Genomic DNA, 27,645 nt, shown 5'->3' with positions numbered 1-27,645 from the left:
TGAAAACTGGATGTACAAACCCCAGACATATTTAGAGTATCCCTTATAGCAGGAGTCCTCAATGCCCAATCCATGTACCAGCAGCGGTCCGTGGTATGCCGGAAACCAGACCAAGCAAACAAGCGAAGCCCCATCCGTGGGATGCAGGCAGCACACAAAACCACACCCCCTCTGGTCCATAGAAAAGCCTCTCTCCATGGAACTGGGCCCTGGTGCTGCTGCCTTATAACATACTGTAATAGAGCTTTTAATGTCCTTCCCTCAACAATCTAAAGGAAGAGAGAAAATTGCCCCAAAACAGTGCACTGGATTAATTGTTAATGGAATGGTCCATGTGCACTTAGTAAGGGTTATGTTACTTTATTTGAATGTTTTAATTGTATTTATTTATGCAATAATTACAGGCCACCCTGGTCACTCTGGATTGCAAATTACAAAGCAAAATATGAGTAATAGTACCAAAATCAAACCATTACATTACTGCACATGAGGAGTATCCACAAGAGTTTGAGCTAAACACATGTTGGAACAGTATGACTGTAATTACATTGGAAAATGTAAGGTGGGAGGGGGCTGTCCAGAGAGTTGTGTTGTCTATTGCAAGCATGAACTGGAGTATTGTTCAGTAACTATGGTATAATAAAGTTGAACCTGAATATTTTAACATACCTGTCAGGCAAGTTCACATACCATTAAAGTGACTGCTATCTGTAGAATTCTTTCTACACTAAATGTATTTCTAAGACAGAATGGAGAACCTGTGGTCTTCTATGGGCTCATTTATTCAATTGTGGCATTACAATGCCTAACAAGCATGACTAATAGTGAGGGATTGTAAGAGTTATAGTAGTAATATATGGAGACTACTAATTACCATTTTTGTCCCAAGCAATTGAAATACATCCAAAAAAGGATGTATGTTAAGTGCCACTTATTAAATTAGATGCCCTGCAAAGACATTTCTTTGGAAAGATAAGAAAAATGTACAATGCATTCACCAAAATCTTATTAGAAAGGGTCCAATAGTACAAAGTTTGCAAAGCCTTGCAGAACATAAAATCTAAAAATCAGCTGAAAAAATTGCCCCTTCCTTAGTCACCCTATTACTTCTGAACTTTCTTGTAAACTTCCCTAAAATTAGTCACAATGGAAAGAGATGGCTTAGAAGTCCAGATAGGAACAGGAATAGCACGAGCTTCGAGTGTCTAGTTTTTATAAGCACATAAGCAGATCTAGTAAATACCTTACATGAGGGATGGAATAGAGAATGCTTACAAGTTTTAATTACAGTGTTTTATTCATATGCAGGATTCACATTTATCAAATAATTTTCTCTATAGGGAAATGGAAACGTCTAGGCTCTATTCCAGCAAGTTTTTGCTTTAAACAAAATTGGAAGCAGCTTCTGTTTGGAGTATAGTCAGATTCAATTAAGAAAATAAAAAGCTTGATTGCTTCCAAGCTTAATTAAGAAAAACACAAGCAGATGGATAAATGTGCAGATTTTACTCTTATGGGGGAAGCAAAGTGCTGCCACCCAAAACTTCTGATAATTCAAAATTGCAAAATATATACCCTTGCATTCTAACTTTTGTTTCCTTGAAAACAATTGAGGAAGATCTAAAGAACATAATCTACATAATAGCATTTTCATGAACGGAACACTTTATTATAACTTCTCAAAACAGCAAGACACATTATATTTCAGTCAGCCCTTAATGTTTCATCAACTTTTGCCAAGTTTCTTTGTTCCATAAATGGGAATAATTATTTAGTCAAAGTCTAAAGAGGCAAGTGTAAATTTTAGAAGATGTGAACGGTCTGCAGAGTTCCATTCCTATTCTTGTTTGGATGGTGGCATCAATACCAGCAGTGATACTCATCAGCAATCCATTATTCATTCTGTATCACTCCAAAAATCTGTAATTCCTGAATGTTAAAATATTGTAGTTTTATCATTTTTTAAATTAGTTCCACCTCTTAAAAAATCTTTTCAATGTTTGTGATCTCAGTAGACATTTCTTCTGTATATATAGATCTTAGTATCAAGGAATTAGAGGAACAGAAAAAATAATTTCCAGTCATTATGTCCTTGTTACTTTACTTTTTCTGATAACAGGCAACTTCTTTGCTATTCCACCTTTCATTGGCCTTCTCCCTATGAAATCAGTGCCAACTAACTCAATCTGAAAATAACAAGTGCACAGCTGCCATGCAAGCTGTTATTCAGTTTTATATTAAGCCTTTTAACCAAAGGGATGTACTCCAACGAAAAATATCCTCTCAAAGGTAAGGTTTCCATAGCAAGCAGAGAGTGAATCAGAAGCAGCTGTTCAAATAATTCTAAGCACGCTCAAACAACAGCTGAAATCCTATATGTGGAGGTATCTTTTAACCTCTTTATTGTTCCCACAAACTAGAGGGTTATTGTATATCTGCCCCTTTTATCCATTATAGTTTTGATCCAGAACCATCATTTCTCTGTAGTTCAACACAGAAGAAACATATAGGCTCAACACAGATGCCTATACCTTTCTCTGTGGCTAACAGCTATCTGTGGACATATATGTATCTGAGACTAACCAGAGATTTTGGGGAAAAAATTATGGGTGAAAGGGTTTAATTCCTCTCCTTGATACCTCAGTTGTGTAGCATAGCCACTAGGAGGAGGTAAATTAGCTCATGCATCTTCAATACTATCCAAAACAATGTTCAGCATACTCCTATATCCAAGGTGTGCTTTTCTCAGGAAAAATAAGGTTCTACATCCAATGTAGCATTAGTCTCTGGTTGAGAGAATTTCTAAGCTTTGATTCTTGTCTCTTGCAATAGTGCAACCAAGATATGCTGTGGTCCATTACTAGCATATTTCTATTCTAGGTCTCGTGTCTACAAGAAGGCATCTTAGATCAGTGAAATAGCTGGAAGAGTTTAAACCTGCCAGTGAATAGCTTCAGTCATCCTCAAATGTCTTTAAATGAAAATGGAGAATCAATGATGGAATTTTACATAGAACAAAATTATTGCCACTGATGACTGTTTTCATATTTGGGAGGCAGGGTTTTTCTTGCATACAGCAAGTCAAAAAATGTGTGCAAAACCTAAATCACACATTTGGTTGTAAAAGTTAGCTTTTCCACATGACAGTACTTATTCTCAGATCTGGGGCTATGATCAGTGTTTTCTAATTAGTCTAGTCTGATAGTAGCAATAAAAGTACCATTTTATTCAGAAGCTAAGATCACAACTCTAAATTGTCCTTGGAAATAATAATTATTTTATTTTTATTACCTTTACCTCTGTTCTTACCTATTACTAAATAAATCTAAATTCTTGGAGAATTTGTAGTAGTTGCCAAATAAAAATAGCAAGTTGCTTCAAACAGAGAAAGGAAATAGACAGAAAAAAAGATTTCACAGGACCAGTGCCTATATTATACTGAAGAAACAGAATTTATTATATTATGTATTGCTCAAGGGTTCATTAGGAAGCAATAATCAATCTCTTACCCCAAGTTCTAGTTTTGCTCACACTGCTCATAACTGTGGAAGAAACTAGAGTAACAACTGGCATGAAAACCCCTATTACAAGGATCCATAAATAACAAACGGGAGGATGTATACATTTTTACTATTCTTTCCGCTGAAAACAATAGGTATTGCCAATATGCAGGAATAATGAGCAAACTCATTAGAAATAACTCTGACTGTGGAATAGCAGCAACAAGACCCACAGTTCAATGACCTAAAGGGACTGATTTCCAGATAACTTCTGCGTGGTCTTTTCTCCTTCAGGTATGGGTCTGCTTTTTGAAGAGTCTCTTGCCTGCTTGGGCACCACACTGAGCCCCCTTCATCAGATTCGTGTACTGTCCTTGAAGTTTGGCTTTTTTCCTACCAGAGAGAATAGATGATAATCAGTACTGAGGCTAATCACTATTGCCTACATTTGAGCAGGTAAATGTTTAACGGAATAAAAAAGGAATTTATATATTTGGAGATAAAATATATGGATTATAGTGAACAATACTTTTTGAGTTTGGATTTTTCTATACTTGGACGTTATCACTGGCTGCTGGGTTTCTAGCAACCTTTTTCACGCTTCTTCACCATTCTTACCTCCTGTTTAGTTTTGCTCTGTTCAGTGGGATGTATGCATAAGGATCTAGCCCACCCTTTTTCTTGATGTCACCTTTGCCTTTCTATAAGAAACAATAGGATTTATGCTCAGTGATAGGCAATCTAGCAAAGTACATGGTAACAGCCCTAAATCCCCTAATCCATTCCTCCACTAGCTTTCCAAAAGACTTGATATTTCAGTTATTGATATGTCAGTTATTCAGAACTATTGATACCAAATCTGATCTGGCTTGGGCCTATTTTTTCCCCACCATCCCCTTTCCCCCCTCCCCCCAATATCTTTTTAGATTGCTAAAAAGATATGAGAGCTTTGAGGAATTGTTGAAGAAGAAACTTTGGAAGTTGCTTCAACAACGTAGAGGAGTAGGTGGGAAAGAGTATGAAGGAAAAGTCATAAACGAGCATCTCAGACCTCAATTCCTAAGGTGGAATTCCCTACGCCTGTTTTAAATTATGCCTAAAGAATATGCCCCCAAATAAAGATATAGATTTTTCTGTTACAAAAAATGTGAAGTTATCCTAAACCCATGCTTCAATTGACAAGATTATAACACGTGATTCTACAATAGGAAAGCAAGCAATTTCCTATACCTATGTCAGATTTGGGCCCCAATCAATCACCTTATGATCTTACCTTTGCTTTGTATTCTGCCCCAGGTGCTGCCTTCTTGCTAACAGGCCGATGAATTCCTTTGCCCCCCGCTATAAAGAATAAACAAACAGGAGCAGGATAACTAAACCCTCAAGTACAAGTTAGATTAGGACTCTTACAAAGAATTTCAGGCTTGAAAAAGGAGAACCACCTTGTTCACTCCTTGGAATTTATTTATTTTTTATTAAAATTTTATGCCACCTTCTCACTGAGGTGACTGTAGGTGGCTCACAGTCATATAATTAAAATATGATATAAAACCTTAGAACAATAAATAAAAACTATACACTTAAGAATCAATTAAAAATCAATATCCTGAAAAAATAACCAGTACCTTTTACTTAAGATTTGGCTCAATTCATCAAAATTAGAATGGAAGCAGAGGGAGGTGACACTGAGGTTCTTTCAACTGATTATCATATAGATATGTACACACAACTGATTTTAGTCAAGGCCTTATTTCTAGGTAACTATTTTACCCGTCCCCCATGTCAAAGTACACTAGAATCCATGCAGTGGTGGCTCACTCCATAACAGCCCCCAAGGAACATCCTAACCTTTGTATTGTGGCTGTGTATCAGCAGGAAGCCCTTCATCATCTGCCTCTTCCCGAAATCGACGTTTCCGAGCCTTCTTCTGCAAGAGAGAGGTCATGCATCAAAGCAGCACTTGGTAAGATCCACCATCTTCTTTATAGATTTCTGTGCCTTCTTCTTTCCTGCATTATTTAATGGCAACAGGTAATCTATCATGATAAGTCAAATGTAATTGTCTCCAAATGTCTGAGATCCAGCCATTACAACCCTAAGGGGCAAAGTAGACACACACAACTTGCGAACCCACAGTTGCATTCAGTCCTGACATCTACCAAAGATGTTGCCAAAATTACCAGGAATGTAACATAAGGGGAAAAAAATATGTGACTGCAATGATCATTTCAATGTCATTTAATTTTAATAAAATCAAATTTAGTACTTTGAGTTGGTTCAGATGGTCTCCAACATGCCACTCAACCTCAACTCTTAAACAAAGTACATAGTATTGGTATAAACGCTTCTTAATATTTAAAGAGAATGCCAATAATTCTTGTTCCTCCCCTTCTTCACTTACATTCTTGATTCCAACTTCCTGCATTAAATCTGCTGAGTCCTCATTCAGCCCTGTGGTAGACAGCATAACAGAGATCAGAGACAGCACAAAATATGTACCATAGTTTTTTAAGCCAAATCCTTCTCATAAAACTTATGGATAGAAAAAAGAGTAGAAGAATGGCTGGAAGCAACCTTGGATGTCTTCTAGTCAAACCTCCTGCTCAAGGCAGGAGCTTTATATCATCTTAGTCAAATGACTGTCTGATCTATTTTTGAAAACGTCCAGTGATGGAGCACCCACAACCCCCAGGAACACTCATTAACTGCTTTCACTGTCAGAAAAAAATTCCTTATTTCTAAGTTGGATCTCTCTTTTAACAATCTTCCACAAATTACTTCTTGTCCTGCTCCTAGAAAATAACTGAATCCTCTTTTCTTTGTGACAGCCCCTCAAGTACTGGAAGACAGCTATCTTGTGTCCCCTAATCTTTCTCTTCGATAGGCTAGACATACTGTATTTGGCTCCCTCAACCATTCGTCATACAATTTAGTCATACTCCAGACCCTTTATCATCTTTGTTGCTTTTCTCTGCACACTGTCCAGTATTTTTTTAATGCCTGCATTAAAAATAATCTCAATTCTATACTGAGAAGCTATGGGGTTCTATATCCCTTAAGCTCCAAGATATTACATTAAGGATATTCTAGATACATACTCAATAAAAATTATTTTTTTTAAAAAAAATAAAAAATATAAATCTAAAATGCTTCCTTGTATAGCTCATTCTGTTTAAATAGCTTTGGTTATTTCTGTAATCAACTGATAATGGAAACTAGAATTGTGGAATGATCACTGGATAGTTATTTGATGTAAATTTAATCAACTGCTGAATATTTGTACCTGCAGGTTCTTCTTCCTCTTCGCATATGATTAAGCGACCATCAGCTGATAAGTTGAAATCATGTTTAACTTTTCCAGTTTGGGCAGTGCCTGGCCTGGTAGCTACATGATAGAACAGCACAAGAAACTTATGAAAAAATATGTCTGATTCTGGAGATACTGATCTCTCATCTTCCCCATCAAACTGAAGTAGTAAATACTATGAACTTAGAATGGACCATCTTAAAAATTCATCTTACCTAAAACCCTGTGTGCCACATTTGGATCCAAGAAGTTGAGAGGTTCATCACTTTCTCCTTCCTTAAGCCAAGCTTGGTTTTGTTGCCTTAACACTTTCCTGGTCGCTCTTCCTTTTTGTTTGTCTGTCTCATCTTCTAGATCAGAATCTGAGTCTGCCAAAATATCCTCAATGCTACAATCAAGGGCATAGAAATAATACAGGCTCATTAATGGAGAGTCTACAGATCATTTCAGGTTCCAAAGCACTTGGAATCAGCCTTATTAAGAATATTATTATTATTATCTTAATATTCTATTAAATATTAAGAAATATTCTTAATCTCCCTTCTAGTATCTCATGCTCAAGATTCTGAGCATGCACCTCATTCATACCTGTCGCCCTTAGGTGGTGCTAATGTTCCTTCTTCTGCAGAAGTGGCTGCAGCCCTTTTCACAGCTTGTCGCTTGCGGTTCCTTGATTCTGCCTTACGGATATTAAGCAGTACTTTGCGATATGATTCAGGAAGCAGAGCCTGCAAGGGCTCGAACCTAGGGTGGGAAAATAATAATCTAAAATCATGGAAATCAATTTATTTCATAAACTTCACCCTCAGTCATGGAATTTAGTCAAATATCCAAACTCGGATAGTTTCATATAAGAGCTGTTAAATTGTCAGCCAAATTCAATAATCTTTCAAGTGTGCAAATAGTGGTCAAAAAGAGACTGAAAGCAAATTGATTTCTACAAAAACAGGTTAAAAATACCAATTAAAAGCAGGCTTCCATAAACATGGTTGCTACTCTTTCCCTTAACTCTCTGAACATGAAGGGAGATGAAGTGACTGAGCTGAAAGAATACTTGTGGTACTATTTGTCTGAATATCATAATTGAATTATAAAACAAGCAATAAATTAATTGCATGCACTGGATCTTTGTAAACACATTTGGCATAAATTCTAAGAATGTGGATAATCTAATTTTACAGTATTTTATCTTTTCTCTTGAATTATAAATTGTATTTAGGAAACGTTTACCAAAGAATTTATTCATAAAGGTTCATCCATATTTTATAAATGATATAATCTGCAAATCTAGAATTTATAAAGGAAAATCCAGCTTCAAAGGACATACCGTACTTGACGAATTACAAATCTCATTATACTGACTGATCCTACTGTTTGTGTTAAAACACCTGAGCTTTTAAAAATCTATCTGATCTTTGCTAGAAAAAAGGTGAGACTTTGATAATGCCTAGCAGCAACTCTTCAGTAATATTTCAGGTTCCAGATTAATTCCTAAGTGTGTTAAGCGCTGGAGAAATCAGGAGATTTCAGGCTCAGCCTGGTCATCTATAAGTGTTATTTCCTCTCTCTCTGCATGGAGTGATGAGAATGGAAAGGACCACAGAGAATTATTATCTTATCTGGGATTAGACTAAAAAGTACTTTCAGGGGAAGAAGCTAGACAAAAATGAGCAGATCCCCCTGAAATACCTGCAAACCTCGGTGCCTCATTTTCCATTGCAAACTTTCATTTGTGTATATATGCGTTTATTTATACACATACACATACTCCTGTATCTAAAATGGGCTGCCTCAAGTCCAGCCAATCAAGATAGCAAGGCTCTGGGTGAGCTATATTTCTAGAATGTTATGAGATGGATTTTTTTTATCTCTCTGATCACCACAATATTAGCCCCTTCCTCTTTAAATTCAGCACTAACCCAAATTTCCGGATCAATTTGGAAAGGAGATTTCGCAGCTTCATACGGAAGTGGCGCCTCATGTCTTCTGTCAATCCTCCAATGGCTTCTAACTGTAGAAAAACACAAACTTTTAAAATTTGGCCACTCTGTACACGTCACCTCCCCATAAGCCATTCCTATCAATCTGCCCTGACATACATTGATACCTTGGACTGGTATCTTGCTACTTCCCAATTGCAATAGGAGGGAAAGAATACCACAAAGAGCTGGACAAAAGATGAATTAATGGACTTCAACAGACAACAAGGAACTGAAGAGTGCCTTATGGCAGGACAGGTTCTAAGGATTCAAATGCATTTCCATATTCTTCTTTTTTAATTATGTAAACTAGGGCCAACTTCATTCCTAAGATACTGATCCCTCAGTGTGCTTCCCCATTCTCACCATAGTCTCCAAGTGCCGACCCAGCAATGCTGTGTCCAAGAGTAGCACTGTCACCTTAAGGAATCCCAGAGCTGATTTGACAACATCCCGAGTCCGCGAGCCTACCATGAGGCAAACATGTTTCATCAGCTGCTCCAGAGCATCTGACCCAATATGTTCTGCAATAAAATGGATTATAGTAGAAGTATAAACTTCAATTCATCAGATTCTCTTCAGGTCTTAGGAAAACAAAAGAATCCTTCCAGTTGCTACCAGACACAAGTAATTCTGCAGCTAAGTAGTAACCTACTATGACTTATAGTGCCAACAACAGCTACTGTGTTGGGAAACTTCAGATTTACAGTTCATTATTCAAGACAGTCAGTATATCAGAAACACCATCTTAGATATATCTATACAAATGTTCAACCCAGCTCAGTTTAAAAGCAGCCCCAAAAATTTAGTTAGTTTTTTTTTTTAATCTTAAAGCAATTGCCAGTATAAGGAAGAGATTCTGCTTTGAACTGTTGCTGGTATAAACTCTTACTTAATCCAATTGACAGCCTCTATTTTCTCACCTTTGAACTCATAGAGTAGACGGGTAAGAGCAAGCACAGTGCAGCTGATCATAGTGACAGAACCAGTTAAGCCAGCATAGATCAGGAGGAGATAACGCTGCATTCCCTCTGAAAGGACACATGCAAGAATTTGTATTGTAATTATATATCAGATACTCAAGAACACAACTTATAACAAGACTAATGGAAAGCCTCACAAGAACACCAATAATTGAACAGAAATTTGTACAAGAAAAAAAAACTGTGGAGACAATGTTAAAACCTCAAAGCAAGTTATCTTGGGATATCAGCTTTCACCCACCTCTAAATGATAACGGTCATAGCTCAATTGAACTTTGTCATATTTTAATAATACAAAATGAAACCCTGAGGCGCCATTAAGGTGAATGGATCATGATCTGACCTAATGAAAGACAGCATTCTAAGATGAGAACACAGGTATTAACAACAGACAGGCAACAAAGGGAAAATGATGGGAAACATTGAATATCTGAAGCTGAGTTGATGAGTGCAGACTTTTAGTCATGGTTATATAATCTCAGACACAGAATTTGATGCCCTTTAGGAAGTGAGGAAAATCTAAGAAATGAAGAGATAGTGCCAATGGAGACTGGAGTTGCGGAGAAGGGACGAAATACTTCTTAGGTTGGAATTCAGGCCTCTACAGAGATTGGTTTGTTCCATAACTCAGTTTCTTTTTTCTTTTCTTTTTTCAAGCAAGTAGGAAATTCTTAGACTGATTCACTCCAAGAGAAAAAAAGGACTTGCTATTGGTGGACCTTTCCATCTGGCACATCCCTATTTTGGCTTTCAATTTTCTATACATGCAAGTATGGGGCTATGATAGCTAAACAACATTGTGCACGATAACCAGAGACACCTGGATTTATTCATTTGCAAAAATTAATCAACATTTTAGAATTCTGCAATCCGATGCTTAAATAGGAACATTAAATGTATTCAAAGATTATACTGGACCAGACTTATTTTAAGCAGGGGTTGTTGAAGGAATTATAATTAGCATGATTCACACACACGATTAAAAGAAACGCTGCATTATGGTTTAATGAGGAATATTTTACTATATAGGTAGTCCTTGACTTACAACCACAATTGAGCCCAAAATTTCCGCTGTTAAGCAAGACAGTTACCCCATTTTATGACCTTTCTTGCCAGTTTTTAAATGAATCACTGCAATTGTTAAGCTAGTAACACGGTTGTTAAGTGAATCTGGCATCCCCATTGACTTTGCTTGTCAGAAGGTCACAAAAGGTGATCACATGATCCTGGGACACTGCAACCATCCTAAATACATGCCAGTTGCCAAGCATCGGATTTTGATCACATGACTCTGGGGATGCTGCAACTGTCATAAGTGTGAAAAACAGTCAAAAGTCACCTTTTTCAGTGCTGTTGTAACTTTGAAGGTCACTAAACAAATGGTTGGAAGTCGGGGACTACCTGTACAGGCTAGCAATAGGAAGAAGTTCAGTGCTAATCATGGAAAAAATGAAGTACTCAAGATGAAAAGGGATGCAATGTTGTCTAAATGAGAAAGGAGACAGAGAAGACAAAGTGTCAGGGTTCCAAATAAGATCCCCAACGAAAGATGACTCGTTGTGGGTGTTACTTGGAACCCTGACACCAAGCTTGGCAACGAAAGACAAAGAGAACCAACCTTTTCATGCAAAGCCCCACATAAAGAAACTGGGACTCACCATTTGGAGTGAGACCAAAGCGCATAAAAGTGTGACCAATTTCTACCAGCAGATTGTAAGCATTTTTGCGGGCACCCACAGAAACTTCTTTGGTGCAGAGGATCACCTGGAGAGAGCAAAGATATGGTCAACAGTCTGATCACTTACCTGTTGCTTCCACCCTAATTTTAATTATCTGCATTAATTATAATTCAGATAACTAATTATATATAGTTAAATTCAGATAATTTAATTATATATTAAAAAGAGAGGGGAGAAAAACTAAGAGACTAGAATTCCAACTATTATTCTAAAGCTTACAGTTACAATAATAGTAACAAAACTAAGCTAATTTAGAAATTTCCTACCGCAGTAATTATTTTTCAAGAAAGACTGAACTAGATGGCTATAAAGTTTTTTCAGTAGAGTAAGCAATTTCCTTAACTTTGAGGAATGTATAATTCCTTTCTAATATTGACTAATTAATAAGAAAATATTTTAAATTATTGCTGAAGTGTTATTTAAACTTAAACACAGATCCATTAACTCCTTAGCAACGTTTATTGCAAAATAAGCAGACTGAACACTGAATGAAGTTACTCTTCCAACTGTAAAGGAGAAAGTTGCTATTTTTAATTTGCATAACCCCTGCAAATGGTAGTAGTAACACATTCCAGGATACTCTGATGCTAACTCCATTACAAGAGTGCTGAACAGAAATACAACCCTGCTTAGGGAAAGACCTAAAGTTTGCAAAAAAGAGAAAACAATGTAGAAGCAAAAGTGATATGGTCTCTTTTCCTTCTTTTACAAGTTTGCTAAGAGCTTTACAAGCTTTCATCCAAGTTTATATTACACTTTTTGATTTGTTACTGATGTTTTATGTCTTATGTCTAAGCATATTACTCATGTTGTACAGCTATATTTTTATTATCCTTTCCATCTTCTTTACTACCCCTTTTGCACTGGAGACAAATTCCTTATTTGTCTAATTACACTTGGCCAAGTAGTCTATTCTATTTGGTTTAAATAGTTTAAATAGTTTTATAGTTTTACAATATTTTCAGAGATCTTTTACTGTGAACTTGTTGCATTTCAAATTTGAGGTTGTTTTAAACTTATTTAAATATCATGGCCAAAGATCAGGGATGGTTTTATAATGAAAAGCTGATTTGACATTTTATAAATGAATAAAATAATGAATACTTCATTCCATGCACTTAATTTTTCTCCATCTTCTGACAACATAGTTCTACACTCAAATTTCCAGTTTCTTCAGGGCTGTGCTAGCCTCTCTTTTCCTGTGTTCTCTCACCTCTGGCACCAGAGCTGTGACAAAATCTTCATGTTCCACTGTCAGCTGTTTGATAACATGGAAGAGGCACTTCAGCCGGGGCTAAGAACAAAACAAAAAAAAAAGTGATATGGAAATATACACAGCATTCCCAGCCATCACTCTTTTGATACCCATCACAGTTTGCATCTTATCTACTTTGGTTGGTAAAAATATTTTTCCTTACTCTCTTGGCAGGTGAAGTTGCACTGGTTAGGGAGTCCAACAGAGCACTCTTCAGTTCCTCCAAATGACTTTGCACAAAATTATGACATGCAGGTTGGTCAGAGGCGCACACTTCCTCTAGCACCCGATAAATCTTTTTCTGTATTCTATGATCTTTGTTCTAGGATAATCAGATCAAATAGATTATTCAAAATATATAATGTGCATATATAAAAAGCACAGGGAATCAACCCTCATAACCTTGAAAGGGAGACACCATATCCTGATGACCCCCCCACCCTAGTGGTATTTTGGGCACCACTTCTAAAGACCATCTGGAAAATGCAGTTGGTTCATAATCAGTGATCTGCTTATTGGCTGGTGCTTGTTACTTTGAGAATATTATACCTATTTTGTAAGGCTGCAGAGTAGCAACTAGGTTTCTGGGTGCAAACTGCTACTTTTGGCTTATAAAGGCCTACATGACTTAGTGCAAAGTCTCCACCCAAGACAAGCCCTGAGAGAAACTGCAAGTGGTGCCTCATTTTCATGAGGTAAGAGGGGTTAAGACCCCAAAATGTAACTGTTCAATTATCTTACCCCTATCCTCCTTGTAGAAGGGACAGGGGCTTCTTTGGCAATGGTCTTCTGAAAACTGGTCTGTCAGTTTTCTTGTCAGAAGCACTTACAGAGCTAATTGTAGAGGGCTTTTGGATTGAAAGGATTTACTGGTGATAACACTGTTGCCCAGGGGGTGCCCAATTGCCAAAAATAATGTAATCTTTATCTTGGTGGACCTTTGAATTTGAGGCATTTTAATGCTTTTAATTTATTTAGCTTGTATTTTATAGTTTGGGGTGAGTGAGGTGTTCTCAAGCAATTATTTTGGATATATAAATTGTTCAATATCAAGACCTTCTTATAAGGTCTCTGGAGTCTTGAAAGATTTAGCAGCATACAAGACAAATAAATTCAAGAAATACCTATAATCAAATAAGTGGCCATTGCTATACTGTCTTGGCCTGGCCTAAACTATGTGGAAAAAGCTTATAAATGAGCAATTTCAAGTGACTGAGAGGATGTTTAAATAAAAATGTAAACACATATGGATCTTTCCCACAAAATCAACAGAATTCAAATAATGTCTTTCCTATCAGTACAAAAAATTAAAAATAAATGGCTCCCTCAGTTAATGAAACATATTTTCACTAGTCCCATGAAATAAGGATTACATGTAGTCATGCCCCTTGGTTTTTTAATTGAAAAGGGCAGCAGTGGAGCTTATTTAAGAATTATTTCATTAGATCAACAAAACTCTAAATAATAGGATTGTGACTATTAACGTGGGTAAATTCACACCACTCTGTTTGTACTTGCCGAACAAAGTTTTAATTGCAAGCTTCTTCAAAAAAATGAATGTGTTATCTAGAGCTCTTCCTTAAATTTGATAGCCTCATTGATCAAAAGCAGCAGGGTCACAGTGTGAAGTGTCACAACATAGAACCCAACAGCTGAACAGCAACTCACTTGCAGGGAGGAGTGGATGCTGCCATACAGAGCATGCAGAGATGATTCATCAGCATAGGGAGCCATAGCCACCACTAAATCCAAAATGGAAAGCCTGCAGCAAGGAAGACAGAGTTAAAAGAACACAATCCTAATAATCTTTATGAATTTGAACTCTTTCAGAATAGAAGAAGACTAACTCTTCTTCTTATAATGGCATAAAGCTACCAGGTCTAGACTAGAATTAGCAATGAAAAGACTATGTAGCTCACCCTGAAATTTATTTTATCCCTCGTTTCCTTCTCATCTTATCCAATGGAATGGGACAAAATCCCCCAAATTTTTACGGAAGACAACAGCATCAAAAATAAAAGATTTTGGAAATGTTTCACAGATCAATATAAGTAACTCTGATTTATGTCCTATCTTCTGGAGCAAATATAAGGTAGATGCTGAGCAAATCCACTTGAAGCACAGATGAATACACCACAAGATAAAGCCTATCTCTCTGGTAATTTTACACCTAGACAGGATGGGAGGCACACAAATCTAATAAATAAATAAACTTTACCTAGTGAATTCTGAACTATCAGAACTGGTCAGTTTCTCACAAGCTTTCTCCAGGAAGGAATTCACCAGCTGCAGTGAAAGATAAAAGAAAAAAAATCTATATAGAGGGATCTTTTTCCAATACCAGCAGCACATACCACCATAAATTCCAAAATCAATTTAGTTTCAGGTGTCTTCCTGTTTTAGTATTCTAGCAAATGGTGAATTTGGAGACCGATATTTTTTCCCCAATGATTGCTGCTCACCCTTGCTTCAGTAACTGTCAAGTAAGACCGGACGGTGTCCAGCAAAGAGCGCCGGTGCACTGAGCTCTCACTATCATCACCCTCTTGGCTGTATACATTGAACATGATGGGCAGAAAGTTCTTTGCAAAGCGTCCAACCTCAGCACGCTCAGCCTCTGCAAATGGAAGCAGAGAAATGGAACAAAGAAAGTATTATTGTGAGTGCAAGGATTTTCAGCCAGTTTAACAAGGACTCTTGCCAGGCCTTTCCACCCCAGACAAACTTCGGGAAGATTACATCATAATCCTTTATTTCCTAAGTCTAGGAACAAAACGGAAATGAGGTGAAGATGTTGCCAATATGGCAATTAACAAGTTATATTTACCTGTTTGGCAGCCCTTATTAATTAGCCTGCGCAATGCTTGGCACACTATCTGCCGCAGTTCAGAACAGTCATTAATGGCCGTGCCTAGAGTGCGAGCCAGTCCTTTGAATGAGAGTACCACATCTGTAGCATGGTTGCAGAAACTAGGCAGCAAGGTCCAGATCTGAAAGACAAAAAAGGCAAGGTCAACATCTTTTACCTTCACTGATATTTCCTATGTCAAAATCATAATATGCTTTATACCAGCTATCCAACCCCCCACCCCCCAAAAAACCAACCAACCCAAAAACAAAAGTCCTCACTTGCCACTGGAGTGTATTGTAGATCTTAGCTTCTAACTCCTGACCTGCCTGGGCAAGCTCTGTGGCTGCAAAAAGAGAGAGATCTATTTGTAATTGTGTTTTAATAGGCACAGGGATAGGAATGAGGAACAGATGGCTCTCCAGATGCTACTGAACTGTATCTCCCAGTTGCTTCATTGTTCATGACTATAATAGCTGTATTGCTGGACGCTAATTCCGCAACACACCTCCATCCTTGCATGACAGTTAGTATGGAAAAATAACTTGACACCGTTGGGTCTGCAAAGTATCAGAAATATATATACCACTGCAATATCACAGAGGATCAGGAAATTATCACAAGATATTTAACATGTATTTCTTTACATTTGGTCGGTAATCAATAAATTGTTTATGGAATACCTTCCAAAACCTTTCATAATGTAGAGAAGAGAAAAAATGCAATTAACCTATTTTAAATCTCAATTTTTATAAAATTATATATACCAAGTAGTCCAAATTGTAATCTCCTAGAAAAAAAAATCACCTTTATGAAGCTAAGTTTTATTTTTGGAAACCTCCAGTGTAAAGATGATGGATTCTTCAGGTTTATTTTGTCATATGATTTTTGATGTCCAAAACTTGGAAGAAATATGGCTTGTCCTACTTGGATGTCTAATTACCTCTGTTTTTTAAAGAAGCAGCAAGTGGCAGGAAATGACTGGAGAAAAAGGCAAGTGGTGCACTTTGGATGTGGTCTCGGAGCACAGGAAGGAGCCAACTGTGAGGAAAATCCAGTGTCTCCCTGTAGATAATATAATGGTACACAATTAAGAGGAGATGAGAAATACCACCAGTGAATATATTTGATTTGGGTGCCAATATGCTTTCCTCAAGGCTTTCTGTTTCTAGTGACATTTTTGTGGCTAGAATCCAAAGGGACAATTTAGCGTGCTTGTCAGACGGTTTCCTAGTTTCTCTTGAACATACAGATAATCCTCAATTTATGACCAAAATTGGGAGGAGAATAGTCGTCATTGACGAAGAGGCTGTTAAGCAAAATGCCCACATGATCACTTCATTCAATGACTGCAATCTTGGCACTCCTGGTTGTGGTCATTAAGCAATCTCCTGGCTTGTTAAGCCAATGAAGTGAAAGGATTATCTGCCAGGACGAAATCTCAGCTCAGTGTGGACCTGAGATCCTCCCCACATATACCCTCTCGGGCAGGGAGGCAGAGCAAGGAAAGGACAAGGAGATAGGGAGAGATGCATTTTGGGCTCCATGCATGCTTGAGTTTCAGATATCCAAAGTGGATCTGAGATTTCAGATTTATGATTGTAAGCTGCCCAGAGTTACCTTGAGGTAAGATGGGGGGACCTATGAATTTTATAAATAAATAAATACAAAATCCAAGCACATGCATAGCTTCGAATTCTTCTCTTCCCACCTCTGCAGAGAACTCCTCAAAGGAGGGGAGAGAGGGATTTTGACCTCTGTGGCTGCTTGAATTTTGGCAACTGAAGTTAACACTTGCCAAGAACTTGTTATTCTTCTCCCTCTGCCAATGCAAATTTCAGCTGCTGATATCCAAACAGGCATGGGTCAGTAGGGAGCTCTTTCAAATCCAGACTGTCATATACTCAAACCACAAGACGACTCCTTCTCAATCCAATGACCCCTCAAATACCTCTAGTGATTGACACCCTGCTCTATTAAGCTTAAATTAATAATACAAAAATTAAGTTGTGGAGCATGAAACATGGCAAGTGTCAAGGGTTGCGTGCTAACAGGTCCATTCCACCTATCTTGGCTTTAGTTGATGGTAGGATTTCAAAAATTCCACATAAAGCATAAGAGATGCTTATCCTGAGAGTCACATTTTTGTCCCAGTTAGATGCCCAGTGATACCAAAGTAACTGATAAAAATAAACTGATAAAGGAATAAGCTACAGTTTATAGCCACAGCTCAGTGTAAAAGACATATTTAGCACGTAAAAGTCCTACCGTGTATGTTTGATAAAACTCCTCCCTGAAATTCTTGAAAATTGCTGCCAATCCATGCCAATAATATTAAACTACTATAGAGGGATCAGAAATTTGAGTCTAGAAAGGATAACATTTGATATTCCTTATAAAAATTAGTATTCACAGAATATACAAATGAAAGAAAAGCTCAGTTGTTAAGAAAACCAAAACAACCATACAAAAAAAACCCTTTACAAATAAATTTATTTGTAAATTATTTATTAAATTATTTAATAATTTACAAATAAACACACTTATTTGTATTTCGTATTTGTCCCTTCAACTTATGTACTTATTTCAATGCATATTTCTCTTTTTCACTGCTAAGTCTTTAAAAGCAACTAAAAGCACAATCAAAACTTACAAACCAGATAAGAATGATAGCTAAAATAATTCGAAAGGGATTTTTTTTTCTTTGCTGAATTCATTAATTTTGATTTTTGATTAAGTAATTGGCAGGTTCTGGTTTATGCCTAAACTAATCAGCAGATGCTGTCTTAATGCCTTGTGCAACTGCAAAGAAAACCCTCTGTGAATAAGGGTAAATGGGGGCATTGCTTTGAAGAACCAAGTGGCTTTCAGAATCTTTGCAAAATCAATGAAATTACAAGTCATATTGCTCCTTCCTCTATAATTTAAAAGCTAGGGGCAATTCTGAAATTAGTTCAGAAGACAGAACGATAATACAGAAACATCACATGCACTGGCCTTGCAAATACGAAGATGGAAACTGTACTCACTCTGTGCCATCAATATCTAGGGGAACAGCCTCCAGCACCACCTCAGGGCCCATAGTGGCCACTGCGGCTCCCAGAGTCTGATCAAGCAACACAGCGTGGGGAAAGTGTGAGGAGCTTCGCAGATCAGCTAGCGACTGTAGACACTGCAGCAAAAGGGAAATAAGAAAGGATCACATAGGAAAGAGCACCACAATTTTTAATATCCTCTAAGCATAACTGGCAACTAATGGGTTTTGGAGTCTCTTAGCTGAATTTCACCAGTACAACTCCCAAAGATAAATCATTTTTTTCTTTTGAAAAAAGAAGCACAATTTGGAACATGTTTAACAAAATTAAGATCAAAAGATTAACAAGAGAAGTCCAAAGCCTGTTTATTCATAAATTGTCTTGTTTGTTGGAGTCTTCTCCCCTGAAAAACATGAATTGTGCCTGGCTCTGGAGGCACTCACTTCTTTCAGCTGTGTGCCTGCAGAAATTCCAACTGCAGCGCCTTCATATCCAGGGGGAAAAATCATTCTAAAAAATCTCTCCCTGTACTGGCTCAAATCACTAGCCTTCCTATACTAACTCAAATTTTGTCTCCTTATCTAGGTTCTTAAATTCAGATAACAACAACCAATAACCCAAAGGCTTTACTCTCTACAGATTCTTAATCTGGATACTTGGGAATGTCTTGCTTGCTTCATGTGCCATAAATGTTAATGACCTACAGCATTCCTTTACCTTTTGCATTATAGGATGACACTGCTGCCCACATGCTTCAAAGAAAACCCTCAGCACTTGCAGCACCGAGGCCCAAGCTGCGTGGTACTGGTATGTCAGACCTTCTTCCACTGCTCTGAAAAAAACATCCATTGGCAAATCAAAAAAAAAAAAAAAAGAATCTCAACATTCTGTGTAATAAACCATAAATAGGAGGTTTAAACTCCTGCAGCCAACCAAGCTATTTCCTGTACCTGAACATCTTGCAAATGTGAGCAGCGGATCCAGAGGGAGTTGCAGATGAAACAAGTCCTAGTTCTGTCACATGAGGGGCCACACATTCATTGAGCAAAACCTGAATCGTACAAATTCACATTTGCATCAGCCCACATTCTCTCAAGATCAAGAGCACATAAGCCAACAATGACAATGCAGGAAATGCTTCATCACAAAACTGCACATGGAAATGCCCCACAATTCTTACGTTAACCAAAGTTACTGAAATATAGTTCCTGCCAGCTTAGCACTCTACATCTAGAAGTAACAGCAATGTAATACCATTAAGGTCTGGGCAGCAGCATCCACCACCTGGCTGTGAGGAGACAGGAAACAGTTCATAGCTACGCTGAAGAGACGAGGAAGATGAGCCCAGCACAGATCCCACTGCAGCCTAAAATCAAAAGAAAGGCTATATCTGACTATCTGAACAGCATTTCCCAATCTCCACATAAATCTGCCCCATTATTATCTCATCCTTACTTTGCTAGGTTAACATGTGCACGTTCCATGACAGCCAGCCAGGCCAACAGGGGCTGCAAGTCATTCTCATTGGGTACATAGTCATAAAGAGCCTGGTGGTGCAGAACAACAGAAAGTGTTACTCGAACATCCAAGGCTGGCTGTGCATCCTTCACTCAATCACTGCACTACTTACCATGATAATCTGGGCATTAAGTTCAGCTGACAGACACATTGGAGATGACTGGGCAGCAAAGAGGCCATGAAAAGCTTTCATAGCACATGCTGTCACTATCTGGGTAGTGACGGAGAGAAGAAAAATAAGTAACAATTAAACTTAATAGAAAAATCATTGCTCTTGCTTTTTCTCTTTTCCCATCCCTGTAACTAGAAAATCAAGTATAATGCAACCCATCCATTTCCGACAAGAGAGGCATTTGGGTTTGCAACTAGGCTAAGCCAAAGTATTAAGGGGAGTAGATAGAGATAGTCCATCTTTGTTGTTCACTACCACTGAAGCTCTCTGGTCCTCCAACTGGCTTACGCAGTTGTGAGTCTTTTGACTATACTGCATTCAAAAGACAAGGCAGCACAAAGTCCACCTAAAAAGAGGACAAATACTTACTACATGGCTGAGGGTCATAACTCGAAGCAAGGTTTCACAGCAAGATTTGACAGCTGGAGCAGGAAAACAGGGCAATAAATCACGCAGCAGAGTCAGCATATGCAAAGTTGTTGTGGCCTCCTTAGCACCTGAGGAGCCAAGCAAATATTAGTCCTACTATTCTTGCAACACACAACATGTTTTCTATTGCTCCTTGCAAAGTTTGCATTCCATTCTTCAAGCTAATTTTACAAACATCTTGAGATTGTGCAAAATTGTGGAATAAATATATAATATTAAAATCCTGTATTAAACAAAATCACGTAAGAATTTTTTTAGGAACAAGTGTTATATTTACTTGAAAAGTTTGAATTAAAATGATCCTTCCTCGGAAAAGGATGATTAGATATAAATTAAAATGGGAAAATATTTCTAGGAAAAACAAGTTGGCCTTTCAGCAAATTTGCTTTAGAACATAAAAAGAGGAATTGACTAGTTTCAAATCACTTATCCAGGAGTTCTGCATGGGTTGCAGAGTTGTCCTACTGCAGAATACCTGCAATTCTCCTGCCTCTTGCCCTTTCAACCAGTTTCTGAATCATAGCCACAGCTCTACTGCTAAAGAGTTGCTATTTTTATTTTTGTTTTTGAAACCAGAATACATAGTTTCAGGAGGAATTCAGAGGAACAATATGTAGGGATCACAATTAGGGCCAAACAAAGATAAATGGAACAGTTTCTTTAGATACCTCCAGATTTCTCAATTTCTTGAACGCAGAACTTAGCAGTAGAAATTGCAGCTGGGTGATATAAAGGAGCTCCATCTCCAAATAGGAACTCACTACCCCTGAGGATAGAGCAAACACCATGCTGAGCAGCCTTGCGGACCTGAAGGAGACAAGAAAAATAGGAGAGGCTGCAAGTTAGGCTAGAATGTTTGCCCAGCTTCAAGCCATATTATACTGGACATTTAACAATCAGACTTTTAAAATTGTGAACCATGAACCATATAAAATATATGAACTCACCTTGGGCTTGACATGGACAGTGAAGCTGAGAAGACCATGGAAAACTTGCATTGTCACAGGGTAATTCCATGTTATCAAGTTTTGTCTTCGTAGCAATGTAGCTAGGCAAGAGAGGATCTGATAAAGAGATAAAGGATAGAAATGAGGGATTGTCCTATGAATACTAGATATCAAGAAGCATCTTTCCTGACATATCTGTAAAACACTTAAGCCAGGAGTTCAGTTTTAAATTTAATGTACCCGACAACAGGTATCAAGCAAAATCATGTTCTTTTAAATCCAATAATAGGCTTAATTCAATCCAGCATTTCTTTACATACTTGTTACAGTACAATTCAAAATGCTGAGCAAAGGGGCTTCTAACAGATTTGTTCTCTCTTAAAATATATAGAACATTCCAGGAAACATTCTATTATTAACAAGAGCATCCCATACTTAATATTTAGATAATGCACAGTTGGCCTCTTTGATGTACTTACCCATCGTAGAGCCAAAGTAGAGTCTCCGCAAGCTTGTGAGCCCAGAATTCCCATAAAAGCCTTGGAAGTATCAGAAAACTTTTTGATCAGCACAGGGCTGGGTACCCTGGGGAAGATTCAGAAAATGAGAGGCATCAATAAGAGGAATAAGTAACAAGCATTCCACTGCCTTTTACATTCAGTTATTTCATTCTTAGGCAACTAAACTCGCTTTTGACACTCCACATTTTTACATCTGCAATCCCACTTATAAAATGCACAAGCAATGACGACACAGACTACCTTCTTGTAAGGCATAAGTAGTATGCCCGTTGTTAATATAAAACAAGGACACATACAGAGACAGCATACAGTGCACTTTTAATCATCCCTCATCCATCTACATGAATAAATTCAAGGAGGAAGCAAACTGGACACAGTTACAGTGATAAGGGAGCATAGTAGAAGAAATGACTAATAGTTTCAAAATGTTTTACATAAAAAAGAATATATGTCTAAGATATTTCCTTTAAGTAAGTTTAAAAAGGATTATCTATCACTGACTCTTTGCAAGATCTAGAATCTAATTTGTAGTAGGATCTTTGTCCAAGAAACCAACTTTGCTGCACAGAGTTGCAGAACAGAATTTTATACTGTCCTCCTTGATTCCTTTTAATTTCTTCTCTGAATTATACTGAAGTGCATCCGCAAATTCATCAAAAATGCTTGTTGTGTTCCTAGAACTCACCGCTTCAACACTAAACTTAACAGATAAGCAACAGCAGCCAAGGATTCAGGAGATTCCACAGCTTCCAGAGTAGTCATCTAAGGAGACATAACACAGCTCAGGAAAGCAGAGAAAAGGTGGATGCATGTGACTTTATCCTGAAAGAAACTGATCTCTACATTAGCCTATCTATATACTGTTCTTTGATACTTGCTGGTTCTCCATGCCTCACCTTGCCCCATCCAGCAGACAAAAGCATGGAGATGTTTGCTCTCCAGCTTCAGATCAGTGATCAGATCACTTGACATTTATAGTGTCCAATGAAAATCTCTGAGTTCAAAATGTGGAAGGAAGGGTACTTAAAAAAAAAATAACTACAGAATATACAAGGGAGTCTGTAGTCCTACTGACTACAGAATATACAAGGGAGCAAAATGAAAACTTGTATCATAAAGAGGGAATATGTGGCTTTTCAGATATTTTTAGATTCTCATTATTCTGTTTTTAGTAAACATATTGATTTTTATATTTCAATGTTCTGGAATTGCCAGGCTATCATTTGGATATATTTCCTTTGATACTTACCAATACACCAAAATACTCTGTCTCACTTTCGGTACCACCCTGTGTTCGGATTACCTCTGTGACTGCAGCCAATACTGCACATATCTATAAGAAATCCAAATTAAAGAGTCAAAAACTCTATTCACCCAATTAAAACTTCTTGTAAAATACTTCTCAGTTTATACACAAAACCTGCTGATCCTTTCACTAAGCTCTTCCAACTGCTGTGAACAAAGCAGCATTTATTACTCAGTGTATCAAAGATGAGACACCAAAGAAAATCCAAGCCTTGGGTATCTTCTATTCCTTTCTTCCATGGTAATAGAAGAATAGTGGAAAATGTCCAGCTATTACTTAATAAACATTTATTTCTGTAATTTGTATTCAAAAAAGTATGCTCTTCCAAGAATATTCTTGAACTCAATTTCTCAGATTTCAGTGCACCACTACAGATTTCTCATATCATTGCATTACTTACCCTGTTTCCCAAAAAATAAGACCTCCCCGGATAATAAGCCCAATCAGGCTTTTGAATGCATGCGCTAAAATACTCCCACCCTGAAAATAGGCCCTCCCCGAAAATATTTAAACACATGTACAACTGGTCCCCACAGCTTATGATCCATTTACAAGTGTGGTCAGGTACAACTAGCTGATTTAGTTTAGTTAGAAGAATATCTGAAATGATGGTATTGAATGCTGAGCTGAAGTCTACAAAGAGGACCCTTGCATAGGTCTTTGGAGATTCAAGATGTTGTAGGATGTAGTGCAGAGTCATATTAACAGCATCATCTGTCAATCTATTTGCTCGGTAGGCAAATTGCAAGGGGTCTAACAGCAGATCCGTGACTGTTCTCAGGTGGCCGAGCACTAGTCTTTCAAAGGTCTTCATAACTACAGATGTTAGGGCAACTGGTCTGAAGGTTTTAATATTTGTCAGGAAACAGAGGCTGATGTGCTTCAAACCACCATATACATACATACATACATACATATATATATAGCTGCCTGATATGCTCTGCAACATAAATAATGGTATGTTTCTCCAACTTCCAAGCTGACCAGCACATTAACTCTTCAGCAAACATGATAATAGGTTTGCATTTCAGGGAAGTGGCTGGAGAGCTGAAGTCACCGGCATAATCTATATAGATATATGGATTGTGATCCTCCCTATAATTTTTATTATCTAATCAAGTATTTGAATTTTGAAACTCATACTCTATATATTTTGTTCAGAATATTTACATAGTCAGAATGTCTACTCTGCACAAAATTAGGCTGTTGAGGTATTGAGAATCTAAGCTTTTATCAAACATTAAGAACTCCTCTTGCTCTTTGCTAGTATTTTACACCCCTATTATACATTCTATGCTCTTTGCAGAGATGTAATCAAGTTAGCCTTTTGCGGAAAAAATAATGAAAATCTTGTTAATCACAACATTTGTTGGTTTTCATAAGAATTGGCAGCCACATACCTCCTTATGGGCAGCAGAATTGGATTCCCAAAGACGCTGCACTGCGCTGAAGGTGAGATTAGTACAGTCAGTCAAGCCACTCAAGAAAGTTGCAGATGATTTGTGAGTCTTAGCAGATTCACTGTTATCTTCCACCATAAAAGCCTTTGCATTCTCTCTAGGCACAGGTCCTGATGACTGCAGTTCATTATGTAGTTTCAGGGCATCCACAGTCAGGTTACTGTTTTCTGTGAGAAAGGCAAACACTGAGCTAACTCTTGAAGCATCACTATCAGATAATCTATGCAAAGAAATTCATAAATAATAAGCCAAGCTGCCTAAAGGGATACAAAATAGAAATTTACACATGGCTTTTCAAAACCATACCCTAACATAAGATTAAATAGTATATTTGTAAGCATTTGAATAGGAATGCAGCAATTAACAAGAACCAGCACTTTCGGCCAGTCACTCTCTCAGCCCAACTCACATCACAGAGTTGTGGGGAAAATAGGAGGAGGGAGGAGTACTGGGATGTGTACTGCCTTGAGTTATTTATAAAAATAACTCAAGGCTTGGGACCTGGTTACTTACGGGACCGCCTACTACCATCAACAGCCTCCCACCGACCAGTACGCTCCCACAGAGAGGGGCTCCTCCAGGTGCCGTCGGCCAAACAATGTCGGCTGTCGGCCCCTAGGGGGAGAGCCTTCTCTGTGGGGGCACCGACGATCTGGAATGAGCTCCCCCCAGAGATACGGAGGATTCCGGATCTGCGCACCTTCCGCCGCGAGTTGAAGACGCTTTTGTTTCATCAAGCTGGCCTCGCCTAAATCTCCTCCCTTCTAAAGTGTAAATTCTAAATTTTTAATGGATTTTAAAATATGGGTATTTTAAATTGGGTATTAATTCAGCCAAATTTATTTAATTCATTTTATTCGATTTTAAATTTTGTATATCTATGTGTTTTATTTCATGGCTGTGCACCGCCCTGAGTCCTTCGGGAGTAGGGCGGTATAGAAATTCAATAAATAAATAAATAAATAAATAAAATAAAGGCGAAATAAAATAAATACAACAAAATAATTTTCCACTTTTATTAACAGAGCTGAATAGATTGGGGGAATGACATTGAGAAGGATGTGTGATCTATTGAAGATTTTGATAGATCACACTCTTGATCTCAGCAGTTGATAAAACCTTTCATGATACTCTCATAAAAAAAATGGTTAAAATATGAGGTAGATGAAAAAACTATTAAATGGATTCAAAACTGGCTAAATGACTACATGATTTTATTAATGACATGAATGGTTTGAGGATACATTTTTATCAGATTTGTACATAAAGACAAGATTCAAAAAGATCTAGGTTGGGCAGTGGACTGAAAGAGGATAAACTTTTACAGGGAGAAATATAAAGTCACACTTTAATGGTGAAAAAATAAAGGGCAAAAGTATAGGATGGGGGCTTAAGAATCTATGGAAGAATTTGGGTATTTACAAGCCCAAGCAGATCCATACTGAACAGGGTTTGATATGGCAGTAAAACTGCTAAAGAGACACACACTTTGGGGGGACCTATTTGTAAGAATAGAAAGTCCAGATCAAAAGCCGTACCATCCCATCTATTTTGCCTTGGTTTGGTCAGACTTAGAATACTGAGTCCAGTTCTGAGCCCTGTAGTCTAAATAAGACTGAAAAGAAAATTCAGGGCAGATCTTAAGGGGTGGGGGGAATCTTAAACAGCAATAGTTCTCAACTACAGTGGAACAGATTTCCTCAAAAAGTGGTTTATTCCCCTTCATGGGAGATCTTCAAACAGATGGTACAGCCATTTGTCCAAAACACTTGTCCAACCTTGGTAACTTTTAGCGGATCCTTGAGTCAACAGACCACTGGTGTACATGATCTCCTAGATTAGGTACTTTCTAATGCTATGATTCTATGATGAAGTTATTATAGCTTCAAGATGTAGGTGTTTCATCCGCAAATAGACATGACTGATATATTTTTACTCAAAATTCATAGAACATTCCTGCGTGGAATAGTAATTCCTCATTAACGCTCAAGGAGCTGCAGTTACCGCTGATCAGCATTTAAAACTGAAAAGAATCGGGCACCGCAACTGAATTAAAGCCATCGCCTCCGTAGCTTTTGCGGCGGCGGCTTTTTCCTTTACATACCTGACCGGGGAGCGAGTAAACGACCACGGGCGGCCTGGCGGTAACGTCGTCCCTCCGGATTGCTATCGCTGCTGTGCCCTTTGCGCCAACGCTTAAGTTTGCCGGCTGTACCGGACCGCAACTTGCCCGAACGACCCATATCGCTCGGTTCTCGCCACGGCTCGCCAAAGCAAAAGACCCAAACCACGTGCCGCGTCTACTTTCACTCTATTTTAAGTAATTCCGGTTATCCACTTCCGTACCGAACACCAACTTCCGATTCTTCCATTTTGCAAGCTGCTTAAAAAAGCAGAAGGCAAAGCCATGAGCTCCGACCACTTTATTCTTTTCCGACTTGGATTATTATTCCTTCTGGCCCTGCACACCTTTCTAACCGTGGCCTGTACGTTCATGTGAATCAGAGGTCTTCAAATTTGGCAGCTTTAAGACTTGTGGACTTCAACTCCCAGAATTCTCCAGCCAGCATAGCTGGCTGGAGAATTCTGGGAGTTGAAGTCCACAAGTCTTAAAGCTGCCACGTTTGAAGACCTCTGATGTAAATC

General features: G+C 37.9%; 1 protein-coding gene across 1 annotated transcript; it reads right to left on the bottom strand.

The window, feature by feature from the left end:
- Nucleotides 1-1,647: 1,647 nt before the first annotated feature.
- RRP12 (ribosomal RNA processing 12 homolog) lies at nucleotides 1,648-27,550 on the bottom strand. The gene is made up of 34 exons (XM_034439886.3): nucleotides 27,104-27,550; nucleotides 24,940-25,166; nucleotides 23,483-23,566; nucleotides 22,919-22,995; nucleotides 22,192-22,297; nucleotides 21,713-21,829; nucleotides 21,434-21,572; nucleotides 20,706-20,833; nucleotides 20,277-20,375; nucleotides 20,102-20,193; nucleotides 19,901-20,012; nucleotides 19,597-19,697; nucleotides 19,364-19,478; nucleotides 18,641-18,783; nucleotides 16,555-16,676; nucleotides 15,893-15,957; nucleotides 15,591-15,753; nucleotides 15,226-15,380; nucleotides 14,982-15,049; nucleotides 14,432-14,525; nucleotides 12,927-13,085; nucleotides 12,722-12,802; nucleotides 11,428-11,533; nucleotides 9,710-9,817; nucleotides 9,153-9,310; nucleotides 8,727-8,818; nucleotides 7,396-7,551; nucleotides 7,023-7,195; nucleotides 6,784-6,885; nucleotides 5,902-5,951; nucleotides 5,349-5,427; nucleotides 4,774-4,841; nucleotides 4,119-4,201; nucleotides 1,648-3,893 (listed from the first exon to the last, which is right to left on the bottom strand). Exons 1-34 carry the CDS (start codon nucleotides 27,240-27,242, stop codon nucleotides 3,791-3,793), a joined length of 3,864 nt encoding a protein of 1,287 aa, XP_034295777.2. The 5' UTR covers nucleotides 27,243-27,550; the 3' UTR covers nucleotides 1,648-3,790.
- Between the last annotated feature and the right edge of the window lie 95 nt (nucleotides 27,551-27,645).

The sequence above is a fragment of the Pantherophis guttatus genome, chromosome 6 (assembly GCF_059756535.1).
Source record: "Pantherophis guttatus breed Tessera chromosome 6, ASM5975653v1, whole genome shotgun sequence".
In the NCBI taxonomy this organism is placed as follows: Eukaryota; Metazoa; Chordata; class Lepidosauria; order Squamata; family Colubridae; genus Pantherophis; species Pantherophis guttatus.
This window is presented reverse-complemented; position numbering and strand designations above follow the sequence as displayed.